At 47.5% G+C, this 21,794-nt stretch overlaps 8 protein-coding genes across 8 annotated transcripts, besides 64 other annotated features; all 8 read right to left on the reverse strand.

Annotated features, from left to right (window-relative positions):
* Positions 1-72: a sequence feature (CT-rich).
* Positions 1-8,214: a sequence feature (heterozygous, Esmeraldo-like haplotype).
* Tc00.1047053511407.10 (nuclear transport factor 2, putative) lies at positions 160-534 on the reverse strand (the record flags this gene model as incomplete). The annotated part of the gene is made up of 1 exon (XM_805365.1): positions 160-534. The coding sequence occupies one exon, from the start codon at positions 532-534 to the stop codon at positions 160-162; it is 375 nt and encodes a 124-aa protein (XP_810458.1).
* Positions 544-655: a sequence feature (T-rich).
* On the reverse strand, positions 1,062-1,649 carry Tc00.1047053511407.20 (hypothetical protein, conserved; the record flags this gene model as incomplete). Its single annotated transcript, XM_805366.1, has 1 exon — positions 1,062-1,649. One exon carries the CDS (start codon positions 1,647-1,649, stop codon positions 1,062-1,064), a length of 588 nt encoding a protein of 195 aa, XP_810459.1.
* Positions 1,961-2,012: a microsatellite.
* Tc00.1047053511407.30 (uncharacterized protein) lies at positions 2,084-4,984 on the reverse strand (the record flags this gene model as incomplete). Its single annotated transcript, XM_805367.1, has 1 exon — positions 2,084-4,984. The coding sequence occupies one exon, from the start codon at positions 4,982-4,984 to the stop codon at positions 2,084-2,086; it is 2,901 nt and encodes a 966-aa protein (XP_810460.1).
* Positions 2,385-2,409: a microsatellite.
* Positions 3,475-3,541: a sequence feature (CT-rich).
* Positions 4,836-4,890: a microsatellite.
* Positions 5,545-5,571: a microsatellite.
* Positions 5,579-5,623: a microsatellite.
* Positions 5,818-5,890: a microsatellite.
* Positions 5,892-5,922: a microsatellite.
* Positions 5,942-5,988: a microsatellite.
* Positions 6,139-6,159: a microsatellite.
* Positions 6,228-6,253: a microsatellite.
* Positions 6,318-6,340: a microsatellite.
* Positions 6,341-6,379: a sequence feature (A-rich).
* Positions 6,464-6,494: a microsatellite.
* Tc00.1047053511407.40 (hypothetical protein, conserved) lies at positions 6,550-8,781 on the reverse strand (the record flags this gene model as incomplete). Its single annotated transcript, XM_805368.1, has 1 exon — positions 6,550-8,781. One exon carries the CDS (start codon positions 8,779-8,781, stop codon positions 6,550-6,552), a length of 2,232 nt encoding a protein of 743 aa, XP_810461.1.
* Positions 7,091-7,136: a microsatellite.
* Positions 8,215-8,781: a sequence feature (haploid, non-Esmeraldo-like haplotype).
* Positions 8,782-10,027: a sequence feature (haploid, Esmeraldo-like haplotype).
* Positions 8,789-8,811: a microsatellite.
* Positions 8,895-8,934: a microsatellite.
* Positions 8,962-8,984: a microsatellite.
* Positions 9,050-9,084: a microsatellite.
* Positions 9,313-9,336: a sequence feature (AT_rich).
* Positions 9,448-9,484: a sequence feature (A-rich).
* Positions 9,646-9,670: a microsatellite.
* Positions 9,784-9,818: a microsatellite.
* Positions 10,017-10,042: a microsatellite.
* Positions 10,028-11,287: a sequence feature (haploid, non-Esmeraldo-like haplotype).
* On the reverse strand, positions 10,062-14,240 carry Tc00.1047053511407.50 (hypothetical protein, conserved; the record flags this gene model as incomplete). Its single annotated transcript, XM_805369.1, has 1 exon — positions 10,062-14,240. The coding sequence occupies one exon, from the start codon at positions 14,238-14,240 to the stop codon at positions 10,062-10,064; it is 4,179 nt and encodes a 1,392-aa protein (XP_810462.1).
* Positions 11,288-21,794: a sequence feature (heterozygous, Esmeraldo-like haplotype).
* Positions 11,833-11,920: a sequence feature (CT-rich).
* Positions 14,486-14,505: a microsatellite.
* Positions 14,633-14,672: a sequence feature (AT_rich).
* Positions 14,779-14,817: a microsatellite.
* Positions 14,962-15,021: a sequence feature (A-rich).
* Positions 15,045-15,081: a sequence feature (AT_rich).
* Positions 15,112-15,254: a sequence feature (T-rich).
* Positions 15,267-15,301: a microsatellite.
* Positions 15,375-15,395: a sequence feature (GC_rich).
* Positions 15,487-15,597: a sequence feature (A-rich).
* Positions 15,629-15,660: a microsatellite.
* Positions 15,681-15,732: a sequence feature (GA-rich).
* Positions 15,825-15,865: a microsatellite.
* Positions 16,046-16,070: a microsatellite.
* Positions 16,073-16,106: a microsatellite.
* Positions 16,122-16,775, reverse strand: Tc00.1047053511407.60 (small GTP-binding protein Rab11, putative; the record flags this gene model as incomplete). Its single annotated transcript, XM_805370.1, has 1 exon — positions 16,122-16,775. One exon carries the CDS (start codon positions 16,773-16,775, stop codon positions 16,122-16,124), a length of 654 nt encoding a protein of 217 aa, XP_810463.1.
* Positions 16,787-16,827: a sequence feature (T-rich).
* Positions 16,828-16,856: a microsatellite.
* Positions 16,885-16,907: a microsatellite.
* Positions 16,963-16,989: a microsatellite.
* Positions 17,011-17,046: a microsatellite.
* Positions 17,115-17,147: a sequence feature (CT-rich).
* Positions 17,345-17,368: a microsatellite.
* Positions 17,381-17,455: a sequence feature (GA-rich).
* Positions 17,568-17,663: a sequence feature (T-rich).
* Positions 17,721-17,745: a microsatellite.
* Positions 17,802-17,850: a sequence feature (T-rich).
* Positions 17,949-17,985: a microsatellite.
* Positions 17,994-18,016: a microsatellite.
* Tc00.1047053511407.70 (hypothetical protein, conserved) lies at positions 18,064-18,672 on the reverse strand (the record flags this gene model as incomplete). The annotated part of the gene is made up of 1 exon (XM_805371.1): positions 18,064-18,672. One exon carries the CDS (start codon positions 18,670-18,672, stop codon positions 18,064-18,066), a length of 609 nt encoding a protein of 202 aa, XP_810464.1.
* Positions 18,686-18,714: a sequence feature (AT_rich).
* Positions 18,727-18,783: a sequence feature (T-rich).
* Positions 19,057-19,089: a microsatellite.
* Positions 19,197-19,221: a microsatellite.
* Positions 19,289-19,310: a microsatellite.
* Tc00.1047053511407.80 (hypothetical protein, conserved) lies at positions 19,539-21,794 on the reverse strand (the record flags this gene model as incomplete). The annotated part of the gene is made up of 1 exon (XM_805372.1): positions 19,539-21,794. A coding segment is annotated over one exon (2,256 nt), but the record flags the coding sequence as incomplete, so codon positions are not given.

Here is a 21,794-nt window from a genome sequence, read left to right on the forward strand (position 1 = left end):
TCTCTTCATTTCTATCTGTCGCTTTCTTTTTTTTTTTCTTTTCGTTTTTCCTTCTTTTTCCCCCCCTCCCTTCTGTTACTCCTTGTATATATGCATATATACATGTGTGTTTGTGTATAATTCCTTCCTTATGCTTCTTTTTCTTTTGGATCATGTTATTTATTGGCCGCCCCCACCGACTATACGAAAGATTTGGTTCGAGATGTACCACTGGCCATTTTCTTGTGCCAGGTGAAAGACGTCGTTGAACTTCAGCGGGTGCCGTTCATCTTTCAGTAGTACCTCGCCATTCACAACAACCAGCACGCCGTTACTGAGTGAAGGGTGACAATCGATGTCTTCTGCCTTGAAAATAGCCTCGTTGAAGCCAAGGTTGGCAAAACGTGCCATGATACTTGCGCCGCCCTGCAGCTGCTCTCCCATCCACGTCATGAGCGAATTGGAACGATACACACCGGCAAGTTGGTCGCGGCTCTTCGAGAAAAACTCGTAGTACTGCCGCGCAAAAGCCACACCAATTTCTTGAAAGGACATCCACTCCTCTTTTTTTTTTATTTTATTTTATTTTTCTTTTTAAATTTTTGTTGTGTTTCCTTTTATTTTTTATTTCCCTCCCTCTTTTTTTTTTATTGTTATTTTTTATTTTTTTATTTTTATCCTTTTAAATTTGTCTCCTCTTCGGGGTCCTTGGAGTGAAGTGAGGTGGGTGGGGTGAAACAGAGACAAAACAGGTGAATAGGCTGAACATGTCACGGGCGTACATCCCCTCCTCCCACCGCCACCAAAAAATGAAAACAACACAACCCCGTCATGGATTCTTCCACACTTCATGCTCCCTCCATGTTTATATGTCATCTCCCTTGACGCTTTTTAAATGTGTTCTTTTTTTTTTTTTTTTCCTTGTGTCTTCCTCTTCACCGATGCACCACGCCCTCCAGGACACACGCACACACTCACACGCACGCAGGCACTATCACTAAAATCAAAGTGTTCATGAGTGTGCAACAGAAATTCATCCATCCATCCATCCTCCTTCTTCCTTTTAGATTCCACAGGCGGCATCACTTCTTTCCTAACCTGTTCTTCGGATCACTGTACTCGGCGATTGAGAACCAGCCTTTGGCCTCCGCCTCCATAAACGCCTCTGGAAAGGCGGCCTGCTCCCAGCGGAGGTAATTCACAACCTGCCGCTGCAGCTGACGCGGGTTTAGTTGAAACGGGTTGAGTTTACGGTCAAATGACATTGCCCTAAAGTCCGTGCCGTGTTTCTTAATAAGACTCACTATTGTGGTGGCTTCTGCCTCGCTTATGGGCCTAGCAATGCGGGACTTTTGCCGCAACGCCTTCTGCTCCGCTATCGTGTCCTCTTCCTCCAGTCGACGGCGTGACTTTGGCCGCACTTGCTTCTTGCGCAGCTCCACGACGGACTTAGGTGCACTCGGATCCGTCGTGAGACCAAGCCGTGTGAAGTTCTGCGCGGCTGTGTTGGAGCCGTCAAAGTACTTTTGTGTGAAGTGATTGTTCGCACCAGCCACGTCAACCCGACGAACGTGGGCAAAGCGCCGTTTGAGGTACTGCTTTTTCCCCACCCGAGTGACGGGGATGTTCTTCTTCACTTTGCCCTTCGGTGTGACACGAAGACGGCCCATTTTTCTCCTCCTACAACAGCAGCAGCGTTTTTGACTGCAAAAGCCAGAATGCACACACACACAGACACACACAGAGTGATGGACGGGTTGCAAAATAAGAAAAGGGAAGGAGCAGAGGCAGTTAGATAAACTCTTGTAGGCACTTAGCTCCAATTAACCGTGTGGCCTGCAGTTACATACGTACACATTTTCGCCAGTTACGCCAGCAGCATTCACAGAAACACACATACACACGTGTAGGAAAAGAGTAAAAAGTGGGAAAAAAAAAATAATTATGGAAGTTGAGGAAAAAAAAGAATGTGCATGTGCGCAAAAAAAAAAAAAAAAAAAAAAAAAAAAAAAGGAGATAAAAAGAGAAAGAAATGGAAAAACAAGCGTTTTAATACGATATGTGAGTTCCTTCTATTAATACATCCCTTCCAAATACTCACAGGTCATGCACCACGCCTCTTTATTTGTTGCTCGTCCTGCCACGTCAATGTTGCCTGAATCTGCTGGCAGATGGCCTGTTGCTCGTTCTCTGCAAGGACGGGTTGTGGCAACGGGTGCGTGGTGAGGAACCAACGCGAGACACGCTCAACAACGTCCATAAAACGAACGCGCGAGATTTGGTTGGAGTCGTACAATGGCTGAATTTCGTTCTTGATGAACTGCAGCACCATCTTCCGGTGCGCCGCGGCAGGAGAAATCTGCATTTGTATGATGGACTGTGGCTGCACCGTGCCGGTGGGCGCAGTGTTGGTGGTGGTGGTGGTGGTGGCGACCGAAGGTAGAGAAGAAAGACGGATGGAATCCGCCGTGAAATTCCCTGCGGGACGGAAGGGGAGTAGTTGAATTTCATTCCCGCTTGACGCCCGATCCTCGTACCCCTGCAGAAGCTGCAGGATTGCCTTGCAGCGGCTCTCACGGTGCAGCATATGGGAGAGGGCCGCGTACAGTCGTTGCGTCTCATGATGGAGAACCTCCGCTGTTGGCAACGGAACAGGGAGCGGCGAGGCATTCACGGTGGCTGACCGAAACGGCTCCACGGCCGCCACGAGAAGATCCTCCTGACGCACCTTCCATTCAATCCATTGATGCTCCAATAATTCCTGCTGACGCTGCGCCACACGACGTGCCAATTCCTCGCTGCTGATCATTTTTGCGATCTCACCACGGAGCCGCAAGCAGGCATCATGACACACCACAACACGATCCTGAATGCGGGACTCGAGATCTTCGTTCCGCAGCGAAGTCGTCTCCTTGTCGCCCTCGTCAATTGTCCATCGTGCCAACTCCTTTGCCAGCGTCACAACTCGGTCAAAGCTCTCCATCTGCCGTTCCTTAGCGGATCTCTGCGGCACATTCGATAGGGTCGAAATCGCCTGCTGCTCACGGTGAATCTGCTCCCGCTGCCACTGCACTTGCGCCGTGAGACGTGCATGCAAAAGTTTCTCCAGTGCCAATTGCGACGCGGTCTCCAGCAAACGTGACTTAAGGGCTCGGCGTGCCAAAAGTCCGTGGGAGCGTCCATGCAGCACGACGTCCCGCATGGAGTTCAACTCCCCCACCAGAAGATTTTGCTGACGTCGCAGGTGAAGGACAGTTGCCCGTGCCTTTTCTACGCCCGCTGTGAGCATCCGTGCAATCTCCTCCTTCTCCGAAAGAGATGTTGTGAGTTCCGCCTCATTTGTGGCAATCTCTGCGTCTAACATGTTCTTCTCCGCCGTGAGGGCCTGTAAGCGACGGCGAAGTTCTTCACATCTTGTTTGAAGTTCGGGTTCATCTCTTGTTGCTTCTGCCAACTCAAACTCCAGCTGCAACGTCTGCTCCGCCCAGGAGAGGCTCCTCCCCCTCTTCTTCTTCCTCCACTTCGTCGTCGTCGTCGTCGTTTCCATGTTCTCCTTCTTTTTATCATCATCATTATCGTCCGCATCTCTACCGTCATCCAAGCCTTTGGCAGACGCCGCCTGCAGCTCCTCGATGTCAATGGTTTTGGAAGCAATCTCGTGCTCGACCTGATATATCTTCTGACGGATAGCCTCCACTTCATCCCGAAGTAGTTTCAGACGTTTCTTTGCAGCCTCACGGCTTGACTCCAACCGTTGCTGCAGCGCCTGTTCCTCCAGTTGCTGCTGATGAACACGAACCCGCAGCTTCCGCAGTTGTTCTTTCAATTGCACGTCAGGGGGCGCCTCGTAACGCTCCGGCACAACATAGCGCAAAGAGGAGACATCCCCCACATCTCTTTTCAACATGGAAAAAGCCGTCTTCACACGATGGACGCGATCCGCCCGCTGCAACTCGGTCTTGGTGGCACGATTTCTCTCCAACTCCGCCCTCTTCTTTGCAATGGCGCGGTGGATGGCCTCCTGTACACTTCTCAGCTCACTCCCATAAAGACTGTATCCAGCCGTCACTCGATGCAGGCGTTTGAGGTCCCAAAACGCCTTCACATGTGGGTCAACGTACTGCGCTACGGCTTTCCGTATTTCTTGTTGTGCCTCCTCCCGCGTCATGGAAACTAATCGACGCAGCACGACAAAGACAAATCCATCCTCTTGCGGCGACGTGAACCAGTGCTCTGCAGCATGCGCAGCATCCACGCGGTACTCATCCCGCAGACGTTCTCGTATCATCCGTTCCATCTCCGAGACATTTGCAGTGGGTCCGCCATTAGTTGCGTGAGACCGCCCTACTGTGTACTTGCGCCCACCCTCGCCGCTTGCACTCCACTCCGAGAATGACGCAGTGAGAGCCCTGTGGAAGGTCCTTTCTCTCTCTTTACGCCGCAACTCTTCAAAGGAGTTTGAAAGGGCATCGCGGACGTAAAGATCAAGAAGCTTCTCCACGAGACGCGTCTTGTGATACGTCAACTGAGCTTGGAGATTCTCCATTTTCACCGCTCTCCGTTCGCCACTCACTGTTCTGCTGCCTTTCACTCGACGCTTCTCGCTAACATCCCTCCTCTGGCGGTTGGAGGTGCGTAATGCCGCAAATGACGATGGGGCTGTTGAAGAGCGCGACTTCTCCCGGCCACCCGTAACAGACGCCATGTGCCGTCCCTGTCGTTTTCCTCTTCCCTTAACCTTATGCACCCCTTCTTTGGATTTGAGAAAAAAAGCACCAAACTGCAGCCACCACACAGCGACAAGCAGGAAGCGATAAGGCATGGCAGAATAGACCGCGGCAGATAAGAACAAAAATACACGCACGCCCACCCACAAAAACACACACACACGCACACAGACACAAATACACAAAACTATACTAAAAGAACAACCGAAATGGCTGCTCGCAGACATCAGTGGACCACAAGAAAGTTTCACACCCCATGCGCACGCCTTTGCTAACATGTGCACAGTGTGGCAACTGGCTGTAAAGACCCGTAATGGGGCGCCTCCCCTAAACCCTCCTTTAAAAATAACACGCTGTAGTTAAGGACCATTCACCACCTACCACCCCCTCCAGTCAATATTTTCTGGTCACTCTCACCACCAATGATGCTTTTGAGGAAAAATTAAGAAAGCACAAAAGGACGGGCGGATGTTCAATGCATGACTCAGAGGAATTGAGCAAGACACCGACATTGCCGCTCCATTCATACAATGTTAACATCCCTTTCCCCACTGGCTGTCATCACAATGATTCCCACCCCTCCCACGATGTCACAGAGAGCAAAAAACTCCCTTTCTTTTCACGGCTACGCAGCCTTAACACCATAAAAAACTATTCTCCATTCTCTTTTTGTATCGCGTCATGTGCACAAATTTTTTTTTTTTTTTTTGCCGTTATCCGCTCAACAAGCTGCAGTGAGGCAAAGCGGCACAAGACATTAAAGAATGAATTACAAAAACAAACTTCTGTCACCGCCTCTGCTGCGTGGAGTCCACGAAGAGAAGCAAACAATACAGTCAAAAAAAAAAAAAAAAAAAAGAACAAATTCAGCAACAACCACACATACAGACAGACAGACAGACACATACAAACAGTCATTACATCATCATCATCATCTTCTTTTTCTTCTTACCAGCGTATTTCCACCTCAATTTTCTTTTCTTTTCTCTCCTCCTAATCAATGTTATCTATAAGCATACAAAAAGAAACAACAACATATTACATCAATAAAGAAAAAAAAAAAAACACACACACACGTATGAGCAGAGATTGCATACCCCAAATCAAACAAATAAACATACAGATACATACATATGTTTAATGTGTAATGTATATTATGTATATAAACAAATATAAATATATATTTCTCCTTCTCTCTTTCTCTCTCTCTCTCTCTTTGTATATTATATAATATCTTATTATTATTATTATTATTATTATTATTATTATTATTATTATTATTTTTTAGTTCTCTTTTATTAATGTTGAATTGCCGCCAATTCTCTCCATTTTTTTATCTCTATTTTTTGTTTATTTGTTTGTTTTCGTTTTTTTCCCTTTTTGTATTATGCCAAACAGCACTCAATGCTTCCTATCGCTTTCATGATTTAAATTATTTTATTTTATTTTATTTATTTAGTGTTCGCTTTATGCGGTTGCCTTTCGCTCAATATATAAGTACATGCACACAAATGAGGGAGGAAGAAAAGAAAAAAAAAAAAAAAAAAGGGGATAAATAAATAGATATTTGGGGGGATTGGGGGAAAGCTTACATACATGCATGCATACACAAACAACAACAACAACAACAACAAAAAAAAAAAAAAAACAGAAAAAAACAGAAGAAGAAGAAACAGCAACATCAAAGGAAGAAAGGTGCAGACAACCTCCATAATATGACTGGAAAGAGGTGGCAACACACAGACACACACACAGACAAAAGAAGAATAAAAAAAAAAAAAAAAGAAAGGAGGGGACGCGAAATCCCTCTTCTTTTCAGAGATTGTTGTGGTCGGTGTCCTTGTTATTGGATATATTGTGCGGCGTGTCCCGCACGACGAGAGAGCCGTTCACATCGTTGCACTTGTTGTTGTTTCACACAAGTTGCTCCTAAAGCAGGCTCATCACGTCCCACCGCCTGATATAAGCGTGCATTGGGGTGGGGATTTCGGTGGCCTTGTGAATCCCACGAGCTTCGCACGTTGGTGTTGGGTGTATGTGCAATGCTAGACGTGGGAGTAACTGTCCCAATACTACCGCGGTACGTATTGCGTGTCAGGGACGCATCCGCTGCTGCTGCCGCCGCTGCCTCTGCGTGCTGGGATTCCTTTAGTCGAGCTTGACGTCGCTTTACCGCAGGACAAAAGTCCGTGATGGCGGCACCGACCAAAGAATCCACAAAGGCCGGCAGCAAAGAGGACGAGGATTGACTGCCTCCCTCAAAAGCTGCCACGTGACGTTCCACCATTTCATGAAAGCGAGTGGCCGCGTTTGCATGACGATTCAAAGCATAGTTCTCATTGGTTTTATAATCATGACGGTAGCGATAACGGGAGCGTAATTTCTGTTGTTGTTGATGCTCTTTTTGCTGTTGTTGTTTTTGTTCTTGTTTCCTTCTATCCATGCCATTAGTTACCATCACACCTCCCAAAGCTGCCTCCGGAGACAAGTCCGTCGATGCCCTTTTCTCACCGCCACCAGTCCCATATCCATCACCCGTAACCTCCAACTCCCTCCTGTGCTCTACAGGGGTATGCTTCATGTTCACTGAAGCGTGCCAAAAGGTTGCTGATTTTTTTGTCGCTCCAAATTTTTGTGCCCTATTACCACCCGTGGCACCACTGCGCATGGAGGGATCCTCCGTGTGCCGTGCGCTTGTGGCAATTTCTGGTGTTGTGCTATCCACAACCTCCCGACGACGGCGCGACGTAACCCGCCGAGTTTGCAATTTTTTTGTTGATTTGCCTTTTGAATGGACTAAAAGATGATCAAGAGATGTAAATTCGTCTTTTGGATGAAGACCACCACCCAACTCCTCATTACGTTGATCAGATCCCAAAAGACACGATGTGTTCCGTGTATCCCCCAGCCCGACTTCAGTGATTTCTTTGCTTCTGCTGACATCCGCTGTCGACGGCTTGCCATGGGCGCCAAGGTGATCCTGATACCGATAGGCTGCATAGACACGGCTGTCGTACGATCCACGATATGCCGTCATGACATCTCTGGCGCTATCCAGGTTGACGCAATCTCGGTTCATAAAAGGCGGCACCGGGGAACCCGCTTCACGCCGCATGGCAAGATATCCCGTGTCATCATCAACGGTCGGGGTGGAAAATACACGAATCGTCGTGTTCGGATTATTTGGTGTTACTTCACGTGACAAGAGATTCGGTTGGAGGTGCTGACAAAGCAACTGCATCTGTTGCTCTCGCTGCAGCTGCATCTCAAGGGATCGACTAAGTTGATCCTCCGTAAGCGCATCCGCAAAAAGATCCACAGGAGACGTCACACGAGCGGAGGGGTTTGTTGCATACGATGCGGCAATGCGTACGGCATTTTCACTTTCTCCAACCGTATTCCTCGTGGAAATAATGTGCTGTGGCAAATGAACACATGGCGTAGGGGTGTTAACATCCGTTGAACGTTCTCCATGCACGCTAGAAACAGGAAGTGAAGAGACAGAATGATGGACTTGGAGGCTATCATGGACATCTCCACCGTTATTATTGTTTCGCGCTGCAATGTTACTCACACCCTTATTCACAACACTACTGTCGCCTGCCTTTTGAGCAGCTTCGTCTAAGGGAGAAGAAGCTTTGATGTTTTCTTCTTTTGACTGACGGTAACCACGCGCGGTGTTGACAAGTTGGTGGTACCCACTCAGAAGTTCCTTCAGTTCCTGCTCAACCAGACGAAAATCACTAGTGGTGCATGACTCCACTGAGGATGGCGTGGTCGATGATGCGTTCCGATCGGCTCCAGAGAGGGCAAATGATTGTGTCACGGGCTCTCGTGCGGAAGGCGCCGGCACACACATCTCTGCCATTTGTCTCTGCCGTTCTTCCTTTTCTGGGAGTGGGCGGGGCCATCTGTCATTCAACGGAGCCTGAGGCGTCGACGGCCGTCCCGTTGAAGAATTTCTTTCCGTTGTGTAATGACTTGCGTCTCTCATTGTACCGTACCTGTCGACACGGAGCCTCTCTCTCCTCTCCGCCTCCAGCTTCTCCTTTTGGGAACCGTGACGTTGCAACATCGGCTGTCACGCACACACACACACACACACTCTTTCTCTCTTTCTCTCTTTATGTAAATGCGTGCGGTAATAATGACCGGGCAAACGGACCCTCGGAATGTACCGTGCGCTAAAGAGACAGAGAGAAAGAGAGAAAGAGAGAGAGGGAGAGAGGGCCGGTGATTTCCAACGCGATGCTCACTCCTCCTCCTCCTCCTCCTCCTTTCTCTCTCTCTACGACTTACACCTCTATCCGGGTGTATGAATACGGGCACACGTGCTAACAGGCAAAAAAAAAAAAAAAAAAAAAAAAAAAAAAGAAAACGCGGCGAAAAATCGCGTGTTTCCCTCAGCAATCTCTCCTTTATTTTATTTATGTGGTTTTAAATTTTTCTCCTTTCTCCCGTCGCCGCCGCCGCCACCACCACCACAGTCCAACAACCCCTTTTTTTAAAATTTCTCGTTTGCCTTTGAGTTTCCCTCGTTAATCCAATCCCTTCCCCCTCCTCCTTTTTTTTCCCCCTTCAAATCCCTTTTTCCCCAACACCCCCGTATTATTTATTTATTTATTTTATTGTTTATTGCTGATCTCTTTTTCTCTCCCTCTTTTTTTCTCCTTTAATAAAACCTCTCTAATGTATATATATATATATATGTGCGTATCATGGAGACACAATACACAATGAGAAGAAGAAGAGAGAAAAAGAGAAAAAAAAAAAAAAAAGGATAGACACGCACATGTTGAAAATTATCAACGGATATAAATAAATAGGGAGAGAATCCGTTGTTATTGACGGGAAATATTCATATAAGGGAAAAACGACAATTGTTTGTTGGTGGTTGAGTCTACCGCTAAAATACATGCAAATTGAAGGAGAGAGGAGTAAAAAAAAAAAAAAAAAAAAAAAAAGACGTTCCTCCCTTTTCCTTTTCTCCCTCCATAAACAACAACAACAAAAAGCAAGGAATTGTAAATCCCCCTTCAATGCACAAACAAAAAAGAACGTGCACCCATCCATTTGCATATATATATATATGTGTATGTGTATATACATATACGGGTAGATGGATGGGGTGAAGTTGAGATTGGGGAGGCATTTCAGTATGACCGAATAATAAAGACACGGAGCAGATACAAAACATTGGGTATAACAATTGCGACATACAATAAACATGCATAATAGAAATACACATGGCAGATCCCAGTTGCACATTTCAACAGGCACAGGCACAGGCACAGAGTGTTAGACCCTCATTCTCTCTCTCTCTCTCTCTCTCTCTCACGCAGACACACACACGTACTACAGATCATCCCTGTAGGTAGAAAGACTCCGCTCACTTTTATCGTCGTCTTCCTCTTCCTTTTTTTCTTCGATGTATTTAATTCCCGCAGCGGCTGCTTCGGCCACCTTCAACATCCTCACTTTGTGGCGGAACTGTAGGTCCTTACGGTGTTCTGCTTCGCGTGTCTCAATGCGGCGACGGTCGTGCTCTGCCTGCAGGATCGCCGCCCGCCACTCGTCAATCCAAAGCTGCACCATTACCTCCTCCATTTCTTCCCGCTTCCTTGCCTGGCGCTGTGACAAGTAGCGAAGAAGGCGGTACTGCTTCTGCGCCAAGAAGCGCCGCATCGCCGACTGAATGCGAACAATATAGACGATGACATGCGTCCGCAACGCAAGTGCCTCTTCTTCGCGTTGACGACGGCGTGCCAGCCAGCGGCGCACTGCGCGCTGAATGACGGTCGCGGACTTATCGCGCAGAAGTTCGCGACGAACGCAGCGGCGAATGTACAATTTTTCTGCCAACCGGCGACAGCGGCGTCTCTCGGTGAGGAAACAACTCTCGCGGGCGCGTACAAACGCATTTGTAAAGCTCACCATTCGATCCTTCCGCATTTGGATTTGGGCCTCAAGCTGCGCCGCCGCCTCGCGCTGAAGTTGCAGCGCACATCTGAGCTGCGCACGGGTGGTGCCACCGCGACATGCATTTTGAATGGTCACGGCCGCAAAGAAGAACCCCCTTCCAATAGCTGCACGTCGATGTCGCGCCTCACGCTTGGCAATCACCATACGCCCAAAAGTCTGAAGCGTCATTGTGGCGCGGAAGACCCGATATTCATTATCAAGACGCTCCTGATTCATGGCCAGTTGAACTCTTCGCATGTAACGAATCTCGCGTCCAGCGCAAAACCGCCGGTACGCACGTTGTATCATCAACACCGCCCTCACAATGCGATGACAGCGGGTCAGGACGTTGTGTAACATCTGCCGCTTAAGTGCTGCCTTCCAGCCATGCTGTATGACCGCAGCGGCCTCATTCCGTTGAAGTGCTCGCTGCTCTTCCTCACGTTTAAGCCGATGGCACCGCCGCATGTACTCCTGCAGGCATAAACGAACCAAATCTGTGCAATCCTGCAGACGGCGTTGTCGAAGCCGATGATCCTCCACCCGTCGTTGCCGTGTCGCCTGAGCTTCTCGCCTTCCCAGTATTCCCCTAACGATGCGCTGAATTTGTGTCGCTGCATAACTTTGCCGCCGGAAAATTTCTTCTTGACGCCGCTGCTCTTCCACCTCCTGCGTACGTCGCCGCCAATACGCCTTGCGAGGAACAATAATCCTCCACCAACGCCCCACAATTGCGGCCGCCACCGCACGTAGCTTGAGTTCCTCCACACCACGCAAAGCAAGTATTCTACACAATTCTTTCTCCCGACGTCGTCGAAGCAAAAAGACCTTTGCGTAGCGGGCGATGACAAGAGCTTGCTTAAACAAATTTTCTTCCCATGCAATGCGCTCCTCCACGGCCGCGGCATACCGCAACTGAGTCTGCCGCAGCTGACGTCTTTCCAGCACGGAGCTGAAAATTCCTTCAATGCACATCGCGGCAGACTTTTGCCTGCGGTATACCTCTTGGTAAAGCAATTGCTGGCGCCTCCACAATGCCCTGCGGGCACGACTACAACGCCACGCACATTGAATACAACACGCCGCCTTCATTCTTCGCACACGCGTGACATTGAAATAGATGATAAGCTCCGTTTCACAGCGTTCTTTTGCCTCTTCCACAGTCTCCTTTTCTTCTTCTTCCTCCTCTTCCTGCTCCTGGTCTTCTTCGGTTTCATCCTCTTCCTCCTCTTCTTCTTCTTCTTCTTCTTCTTGCTTACCCGCTTCTTCTTCGTCATGGAGGAAAATGGATTTGCCTCTTTGGAGCTTCACGACATCAGTCGGAAAACCGGCAATTGAGCCACCCAAGTCTTCTCTGCCCGCATCGGATTCTATTTTCTCCCTCCCAAAGGGTTGTTTTGATATGTCTGTGCTTTTCTTTTCTCTTCGAGAATCCTCAGACTCGGGTGATGCAACATCGGCATCGTACTTACTGGATTTCCGACGCCCCTCTAAAGGTGTTGTTTCGTCCATGGGGTAGGAATAGGAGGAGAGAACGGATTGGAGTAGGGGGTCGCCAGAAAATGCTTGCTTCTCGCGCGCGCCCTTCTTCCTCTTCATTGCGATCCCCGCATCATCATTTCCTTCTTCATTCTCCTTATGGTCGCCGTATGTATCCACACTAACTTCACCCTCCGCCCCCTCAGACTTCTGCCGACGCTTGTGCTTCCTCCGTCTTTTGGAGAATTTTTCTTCTGCTTCTTTATCCTCTTCTTCATGCAAATTCAGCACATCGTTATCTTCAAAAACGCCGCCGCGACCGCCGCCGAATAAAATTTTCTTCATCTTTCCTTCACGCTGTTTCTTCTCGTCCTGCTGGGTTTTCCCTTCCTGTTCCTTCTTCTTTTTCCGCCGCTTCTTTTCCTTGCTGACGACGGGGGCGTCTTCTTCAAGGTTCCAGTCCTCGGGCAAAAAGGAGCGTTGACGGCGCTGACGCCTCACGATTTTTTTCTCCTCTTCCTTCCGTTTCTTCTCCTTCTCAGCCTCAGCATGCTTGGTGTCAAGAACTGTATCAATAACCGCAATACCACCCAGTCGCAGTGCGTCACTAGGGTGACGGAGCCGGTGGCATTGCAAAAGAGACTGATCCACTTCCCTCAATTTACGCTTCGAATGAAGGAACCCTTGGGTGGATTTTAACTGGAGATCCAATTTTCTGGCACGTACACTGTTCCGTATCATCGTTGAGCGACGCTGGGGATCTGAGACCGTGGAAGCCGAATGCAATGAGAGATTTGCAAAATGGTCTATTGGGTGGGTTCTTTCATTATTTTTAATTCCAATCGGAAGCCTCGGCAGGTAATGGAGGGAGTTCTGTATCGCACCTCTAGTGAAATGAGGTTCATTCATCATACCCGGCGTAGATGAATCTGGCGCTGGAACTTGGGGAAAGACATACGCCGCTGTCCCAAGAGCATCGGTGAATGCAGCATCAACACCACTACCCCTCATGGCCGCCCTCTCGTCTGCTTGAAAAAAGGAACAAGAGTCTCCTGCATGTCGTTGCAACTTCCGGAGAAGTGGGTGGCCGGGCTCTAAAATTTTTACTCCAACCTCACGGGCACGTTCTAAAAACACCCTCGTCTCGTTGAACAGATTCTGTCTTCTCTCTGGATCGTTCTCTGTGGAGGCAATTTGCTCGAGTTGACATCCCAAGTTAAACAATACCACAGGGAGGAGTTGAGTGGCCTCCGTGGCCATTCTTGAGTGATCTTTTCCAGTGTTTTTGCCATGTGCACTAAGAGACGTTAGAATCCGTACCGCCTCACGGTTATGCTTCACAGCCCCTTCGCGCTGTCCCGTACGATCACGCAAAGAGGCAAGCTGCATCTCACTTTTTGCAAACTGCAGAATGTTACACTCTTTTTCCATGGTTTCAAGTTGACGCATGGCCGCCCCATTTTCCGTCGACGTGGAAGTAGCGGCTGCTTCTCTTTGACGCTGCACAATGACAGCGACCAGCCTTGTGAGTTCGTAGGCATGCTTGGCGTGTTCGACAGCCATACGGTTCGTACGCTGTGATGCGGCTTCGACACCCGCACCGCTGACAAGTAGTTTCTGCATCATTACATGGGTCTCTCGAACCAGCAGCAGCATCTGTGCCGCTATGAGAGGTGGCTGCAGCAGCTGGAGTGCATCGGTTTCTCTCCGCTGGGTCGTGTCCCTGGCGTTTGGCCCTTCTGTGCTGTCATGACTCCCGCGATGATGGGCCTCAACGAGACACGCGGCACGTATCTCGCGACCCACCTCTACCGCACGCTGCAGTAATATCATTGCCTGCATACGCAACTCACTCGCCCGCTCCTCTTCTTGTTGCCGTTGTTCCCCCATATCATGTTCTGCGTTCACCACCACACCTTGAGAATTTCGTTTCGTGATGGCGTAATAAGTTCGTATTTTCTCCTTCGCAGCCCGCTGAATTTCATGCACACTCTGCGAAAACACACGCAATGCATCGGGTGGTCTTTCTTGTGGCGGAATTGCCCGCATGGCGTCACACTTCGCCTGCAAAGGATCACCAGCCACGACCGACATCGCATGCACACACACACACACAGAGAGAGAGAGACAGACAGATAGATGGAGTGAGTGAGTGCTTAATGAAACGGGCAAAAGTACGCCGATGGCTCACGGAGTTTAACGAATCCGACACGAACGGCCCCCTCCCTAACCCCTCTTCCTACACACCCGTCTCACTGTGCACCCACCCACACAACCTACCTGGATATATCCTTCAGTATTTAATCCAGCCAACAACAACGACGCAAAGAAAGAAAAGCCAAAACAAAACAAAACAAAAAAATAAATAAAAGAAAAAGGGGAAAGCAGAAGAATACCGGATTGCGATAAAAGACGGGTACACAACTTCACCACTCATCTTCACATCGGCAAACAAACACATACAGAGAGTACAGGACATCATATCCAATTAAATAAATATAAATATAAATATAAATATAAATATATGCGCGTAGATATAGAAGCCGGGTCTGTCCACCGCTGCACACTGACACCGTCGTTGAGCTGCGTATATGAAACATGCTAAAATTACCTTCTCCTTTTTTTCCCTTTCGTCTGTATATGTGTGTATACGTGTGTGTGTATTTGTGTGCCGTGGGGGGTTGTGCGAAGGGAAGACGGTGGGTCTGCCGACCGCGGCCGCACAGACACAAGGAGAGAGGGAAAGAGAGAGAGAAAAAAGGGCTAAAAGGGGGTTAAGGGGGGGGAGAGTCATGCACACACATGTAGACTGCCTAAGAGACAGAAGCAAAGAAAAGAAAAAAAAAAAAAAAGGGGAATGAAGCAAAAACAAAAACTTTAAAGAAGACAAAACCGCACAAAATAATTATACTTTTTTTTTTTTACTTTTATTTTTCTGGTTTGACGAATTCCCGCCCCCCCCCCCTTTTTTTTTTTCTTTCAATTTCCTTTCAACTCGTTGTTTTTCGTTGTTTGTTGTTTTGGTCTCATTTTTTATTTTTTATTTTATTTTTATTTGTGTCATTTCTCCGCCGCTCCCTTCATATTTTTTTCTTGTTTTTGTTTTTTGTGTGCCACCGACCCCCTCCCTCTCCCTCTCCCTTTCCCTTTCCCTCCACTTCCTCCCCTCCTTTTTTGGACCCTTCATTTTGCCGCCCCACACGTCGCAGTGTGCATGTGCCCTCATTTGGCCGCCGCCCCGCCCCGCCCTGCCACGGCTGCTGCAAAGCAAATCACACACACGCACAGAAAGAAAAAAAAACTCGCCGCATGGAAGGCAAAGGGGGAGGGGGACGTCAACAAATAAACAAACAAACAAAAAAAAAAAAGAAAAGAAAAGAAAGAGAGACACAAACACAACAACACAGAAAAATATACAGAGAGAAAAGAAAGAAGGAAAAAAAAAACAAAAGGACATCAAACATCATCGTATCCAACAAATCCATCATCATCATCATCATTCTTACCGTCATCACATACGCACAGAGTAAAATAAGAGGAGGAGGGGGGAAAAGGAAAAAGAAGAGAGAGAGGGAGAGTGAGAGGGTGCGTGCATGCATATGTGGAGGAAAAACGTGAGGAAACAGCGGGCAAACAAACATATAAAAACATGGATCCTCTCGCCCTCATTGCCACACCAAAAAAAAAAAAAAAAAAAAAAGAACAAACAAACAAACAAACCAAACCGAACCAACAACAACAACAACAGTGGTGGAAACAATCGAAGTTTCAGCATCAAAGCCCAGGAGCGAGAACAAGATACACACAAAACAATTGAAATGAGGCCTTCTCCTTCCTTTTTTTTTTCCCCCTCACACCGCCACTTTGCACGATTCTCTTCCTTCTTTCCTCCTTTTAGTTCTCTCCCTCTCTCTCTCTCTCTCTTCTTTTTTTCTTTTTTTTTTTTTCCCTTCTTTTTTTCCTCCCCCCTTCCTTCTAGCAGCACCTACCAGTATTTTCCTTTTTACCAGCAGCCTGCCCGTCGTTACTTGCACCAAGGTTGACGGGTCGCTTTGCGTTTGCTGCGGCATTCAGCGGCGGTCGCCTGCCACCAGCCGCGTCAACAGGCGCCACCACGAGGTCGTAGACGGACTTCGCCAGCCACTCAAAGGCCTTCTCTACATTTGTCTTCTCGAGGGCGGAGGTCTCAAGAAATGACAGGCCGTTTTCACGGGCAAAACGGTCGGCGACTTCCTTCTTCACCACCCGCAGGTGCTCCAGGTCGCACTTGTTGCCAATGAGGAAGATGGAGCAGGTCGCGGGCACAAACACGCGAAGCTCCTGCAGCCACGTTGGAATGGAGTCAAATGACGTTTGGTTTGTGATGTCATAGACGAGCATGGCGCCCTTTGCGCCGTGGTAGATGGAGCGTGAGATGGCGCGGAATCGCTCCTGCCCTGCCGTGTCCCAAATTTGCACCTTCGCATCACGTCCCTCAATTTTAATGCTCTTTGTCATAAACTCCACGCCAATTGTGGCGGGCGTGTCTTGACTGAACTCGTTTGCCGTGTAGCGCGTCATGAGGTTTGACTTGCCGACGCCACTATCGCCGATGATGACAACTTTAAATGTCAAATTTGTGTTTTCCATCTCTTCACAACTTTTTTTTTTCTTTTCTTTTTCTTTTTTCTCTTCTTCTCTTAAAAAAAAAAAAAAAAAAAAAAAAAAAAATGAAATCTATTTCCCGTGTGTTTTTGACGTGTGTGTGTGTGTGTGTATGTGCGGATGGAACGCTGATGGATCAACCGTATGCCTTCACTTAACTTCTGTGCATAGCGAGAGAGAAAGAGAGAGAAAGAGAGAGGAATTCAACCAGAAGGAAGGGATATATAAATAAATATACATAAATATATATATATATTTTAAACAATGCAATGCAGACACATGCACACAAACATACCGAAGTGACGCATTAACAAAACATGTCTCCTCTCCTCTTTCTCTCACTCTCTCTCTCTTTCTTTTTTTTTTGCTTTTGTTTTGTTTGCTCCTACACGTGACTGCTCGGCGTGGCAAATGACGGGGAGGGATTTGACGGTATATATATGTGTGTATATATGAAGCGTGCATGCCGCCTCCTCCGCCCGCATTGCAGGCATTGAGCCTCAAAAAGACATGAATGGGCGGGGTATTCCAGAGATGCAATATAAGCACCGAATAAAAAAAAAAAAAAAAAAAAAAAAGGGAGGTAAACTGAAAGAAAAAGACAAACACACACACACACAGAGAGAGAGAAGTAGAGAAGGAGAGAAGGAGAGAAGGAGAGGAGACAAATTTAATAAAATACGAACGTATAAATTCTAATAAAACATGACTTTCCGCATTCGTTTTGGCGCTTGCTTCTCATATATATATTGATAAATAGATACAGAAAGATATATATTTTTTTCTTCGGTTTCCTTTTTTTTTTTATTATTCGGTTGTTTGTTGGCTCCCTCCCTTCTACTTTCCATAAATTCCTCTTTTTTCTTTTCTTTTGGCTCGCCCTTCTAAATGACGGGTTCCCTCCTCTCCCCTCCGTGCGTGTTTGCTGAGGAGAGAGGGAGAGAGGGAGAGAGAGGGGAGAAAACTACATGCAGACACCCATATGACTTCATCAAAATATTCAAAACTCCATTTTTCTTCTGCTTTTTTTTTTTCTTTTCTTTTTTTTTTTTGTTTGTTTGATTTCATTTGGGGATTTATTTGCGTGCATGTGTTTTTGTTTTTAAATAAATAAATATCTTCTTCTGCGGCCATGCGTGCAATGGACATCCCATGCACCCTCTCCCTCTCCTCTCCTCTCCTCTCCTCTCCTCTCTTTTGCGCATATATATATGTATATATATATACAGACCGGGGAGGAAAATTTCTTCTTCTTTTTTTTTTTTCCACTGTTTTAATTACTAATGCCCATCTCCACAAAGCGTTCACCGTATGTTTTGGACCTCACTCGCGTCAAGAGTACCTTCTGCACATCAAAGAGGGCAAATACCTGCAGAATAAGCATAATCAACGCACTTGCAAATGTCAACTCCTGTTCTACACAATGTTGTACGGGTTCACCGAGTTTTCCAATGACCTCTTTTGTATTGGTTTCGTTGTTGAAGATGACACCCACCGTCCCCATATTCCGCCACTTCGCCACAATATCACTGTAGTTAATTATACCCAATAAATTGCAGTCACTTACAACGGGGCCAGCGAGTCCCATCGAGTGGGCCACAAAGAACATCGAGAGCACCAGCATGACTGAGATGAAGTACAGCAGACGATAGGCCTTACGGGGGACAAAGTGTAGAGAAATATAACAAATGACTGTAATGATGGAGAACAAAATGCCAAGAAAGTAAGCAAATCCAGCATGCTTAAAGTTATGCTCAAGTGTAATCACACGACCCGCACCAATGACGTACAGAAGTGTAAAAATAGCCAACAAGATACCCATGATAACTGAGAGAAACTTCCGCAGGAAGCTACACACCCTGCTCATACAATCAAGCTCCATGATGTCTGTATCGAATATATAAAATATAATATATTTATATATGTATATACGTACTTTATATTTGTGTTTTTTTTTTCTTTTTTCTTTCCTTCCTCTTTTATCCCTTTTTTTAAAAAGAAAAAAGTAAACACAAACACACACACACAGAAAGACTTACAAGACAAACAAAAACATATAAAAAAAAGCCATAAATACAACCTTTTTTTTTTTCTTCTTCTTCTTTTTTGACCCCCTCCCTTTTGCACGAGGTGGTGCACTGCATCCACCGTGTGGGAGTTTACATCCATCAATAACATGCATGCAATGAGGGGAAAGGAGTGTCAGTTGACATCAGGCGTCATTGCAGAAAGAACACAACGGAACAACAGCCGCAGCAAACAACAGAAGAAAAAAAGCAAAAAAAAAAAAAAAACAAAATCACAAGCCCGAGTGAAGTAAATAAGTCTTCCTCTTTACATCAAAGAATCTTACAAAAATAAAAAAAAACTTCCCAAAACAAATTCATGCCTTCTTCTCAATTACTGGAGAGAGAGAGAGAGAGAGAGAGAGGCAATTGGGCGCAATGGGCAAAAGATACAACACACAAATACACACAAATGAACATGTACATGCTCGCAAAAAAAAAAAAAAAAAAAAAAGACATTGTGAAAGAGAGTGACAGGTGTTTTTTTATGCCAATCAACCGATCGGTCGCCTGCACGCTCCTCACCGGCGACAATAAAGAAGACACACAGTCCCCCCCTACAATTGAACTGAACGCCTCTTCTTCAGCGCCACTCCATGCATCCGTCACACACACACCCCATCGCCTGCATGGTGGAAAACAACAACAACAAAAAATCACAAAATAACATCTCCCCGCATTATTACGTCATGGCACATTCCTGTGGGGACGCCAGGGAGTTTCCCTCCACGTGAATCATCCCGCAAATGCAAAGTGCAGCCGCCATGGCCGCTATGACGCCAAGAAAAAGCAAAAGAAGCCGCATTGTTTGCGCCACCTGCTCATTAATGAAACAATCCACAGCACGCTGCTGCAGCACAAGGTGCCGCTTTCGACGATAATGCAGCGTGAGCAGGCGCTGACGGGCTGAAAATACTCGAACACGCTCCAGGAAGGCCTCCCGTCGGCGTGCCTCCCGAGGCGGCGAAGTGGCATGCGGGGGTGAAAATGACACGTCCAACCCCCTGCGCGCCTGCTGCTTCTGCAACTCTCCAAATTTGTTGCTCGGACTAAAATACGGCGACTTCTCCCACCGGCTTTCATTTGCCACGGAAGCGAGGAGAGTCGTCATGGCAATACTGTGAAAGTTTTGCTCCTCTGGAAAACGCATGGGCGAAAAAGATGACATTCTCGCCGTGTTCTTTACTCCGCGCCGCGAAGCTGTAGGAACTTCAAAATAATTTTTCCGGTGTGAATCAAAAACTGTCAAAAAATGGCCCGAATAAACCGCATCGCGAAGAAGGGCCCAGTGCCGCTTCGCACCCGTCTTTCCATCGCTCGTGACATTTCTTCGTGGCTCCTGTAGGAATCGACAGCCGCTGTTCGTAGGGACCCTTGAAATATCCACAAGATCCGAATGCGCCGCAGATTGCACCACTGTGTCGTCGACTGGAGTACGTGTGCAGGCGTCAGCCACACATCCCCTTGTCAAAATCGGCCCGCCGCCAACCGACTTCCTCGTATTCTTCTTATCCCGTACAAAGTACAGGGCGGGGATGAAGATTTCGTTTCCGAGACGGTCGCCGCCGCACCGCTCATACGAGGGCACAGGCCGTGCTTTTCGAAAGTACCCCAAAAGCCAATTTCCCCACCGTCTCCAGAAATGACGATTGGAACGACATGAACTCTGCTTTGCGTCCTTTTCGCGCCACGCCTTTCGTTGACTGTGTTGCCGAAACGTAAGAATTTCCCCAGCAATCACAGCGGCAAAGGGAACCAAGAAGAGACAGGATGTCACAAAGCTCCACAGCGGCACAGGGATGGCAGTGGAGGCCAAGGCAGAGGTTAGGCCCATCGCTGCAACGACAGAAAGCATCACCTGAAGTGCGAGACTTACCACAATCTCCAACGGCTCCGCGTAGGGTCGACAGACAATTAAGACTACTGCAAAACCGGCATGAATCAAAACACAGGCAGCAAACCCCATCCACGGGCTCGCCACACCACTACCTTGTCGCATCAATGTGGATATAATGACCATGAGCGTCTTCTGCGCCAGCACAACAAGTTTGAAGTAACGGAACGCATAGGCATACGGGGCGTAAAGAAATTGTGCCTCATTCCGCGAGGATGATACACGTTCACGATAGAGCACATCTATCTTTTTCGACGTCTTCTTGACACGTGAAGCCGTGAGTGCTGATGCGTTTGTGGCGAACAATGAATCCATCGGCATGGTGGGAGAAGTGTCTGTAACATCGCCATCAAATCTCCTTCCAATCCCTGTTCTTTGTTCTTCCTTGCATGCAAACGGAGTTGATGATGCTGTCACCGAGTCGGCTAATGGGTACCTTTGAAGGGCACGCAGCGCCTGTCGGGCAACCAAACCGTAAAGAAGGAGAAAAAAAACTGCATAGGCAGACGTCGCAAGAACAGCGGAGGCCATTAAAAAACCATCGATACCATTGCACGGCACATTTGGGTCTGAAGAGAGGCAAGAGACGTGCGTGGTCGTCCTCTGCATGCAGGCGGCATACGAGCCAATGGACGATGTATCTTCGTCACTGTAGCTGCTGCCATCGAACACCGTGCATGCCACCGTCTGACAGGGAAACAAGCTGATGGCATTTCTCAGTATCGGGGAGTACATGAATGAGACCGCAAGAAGCACCACATATAAGAACATGTGGTGTAACCAAAGTTTGATCTTAAAGAGACGTTGCCGACCCTTTCGCGTTAATCCCAACAGAAAGGAGGCTACAAACAGGAGTCCCAGAAGGAACAACAGTGCAGCAAGAGGATAACACACATGCCTAATCTGAATTGCCCTCAAAAAATCCATTTTGGGCGCCAGTGCAAATACAAATGCGGAAGCAACGCATAAAATACACATTATGAGTTTTATGAACGTCCACAGCAACGATAAAGAGTGTGTCTCTTTATATCGACTCCAAAACAG

This window comes from Trypanosoma cruzi, genomic scaffold (genome assembly GCF_000209065.1).
Source record: "Trypanosoma cruzi strain CL Brener 1047053517115 genomic scaffold, whole genome shotgun sequence".
NCBI classification, from domain to species: Eukaryota; Euglenozoa; class Kinetoplastea; order Trypanosomatida; family Trypanosomatidae; genus Trypanosoma; species Trypanosoma cruzi.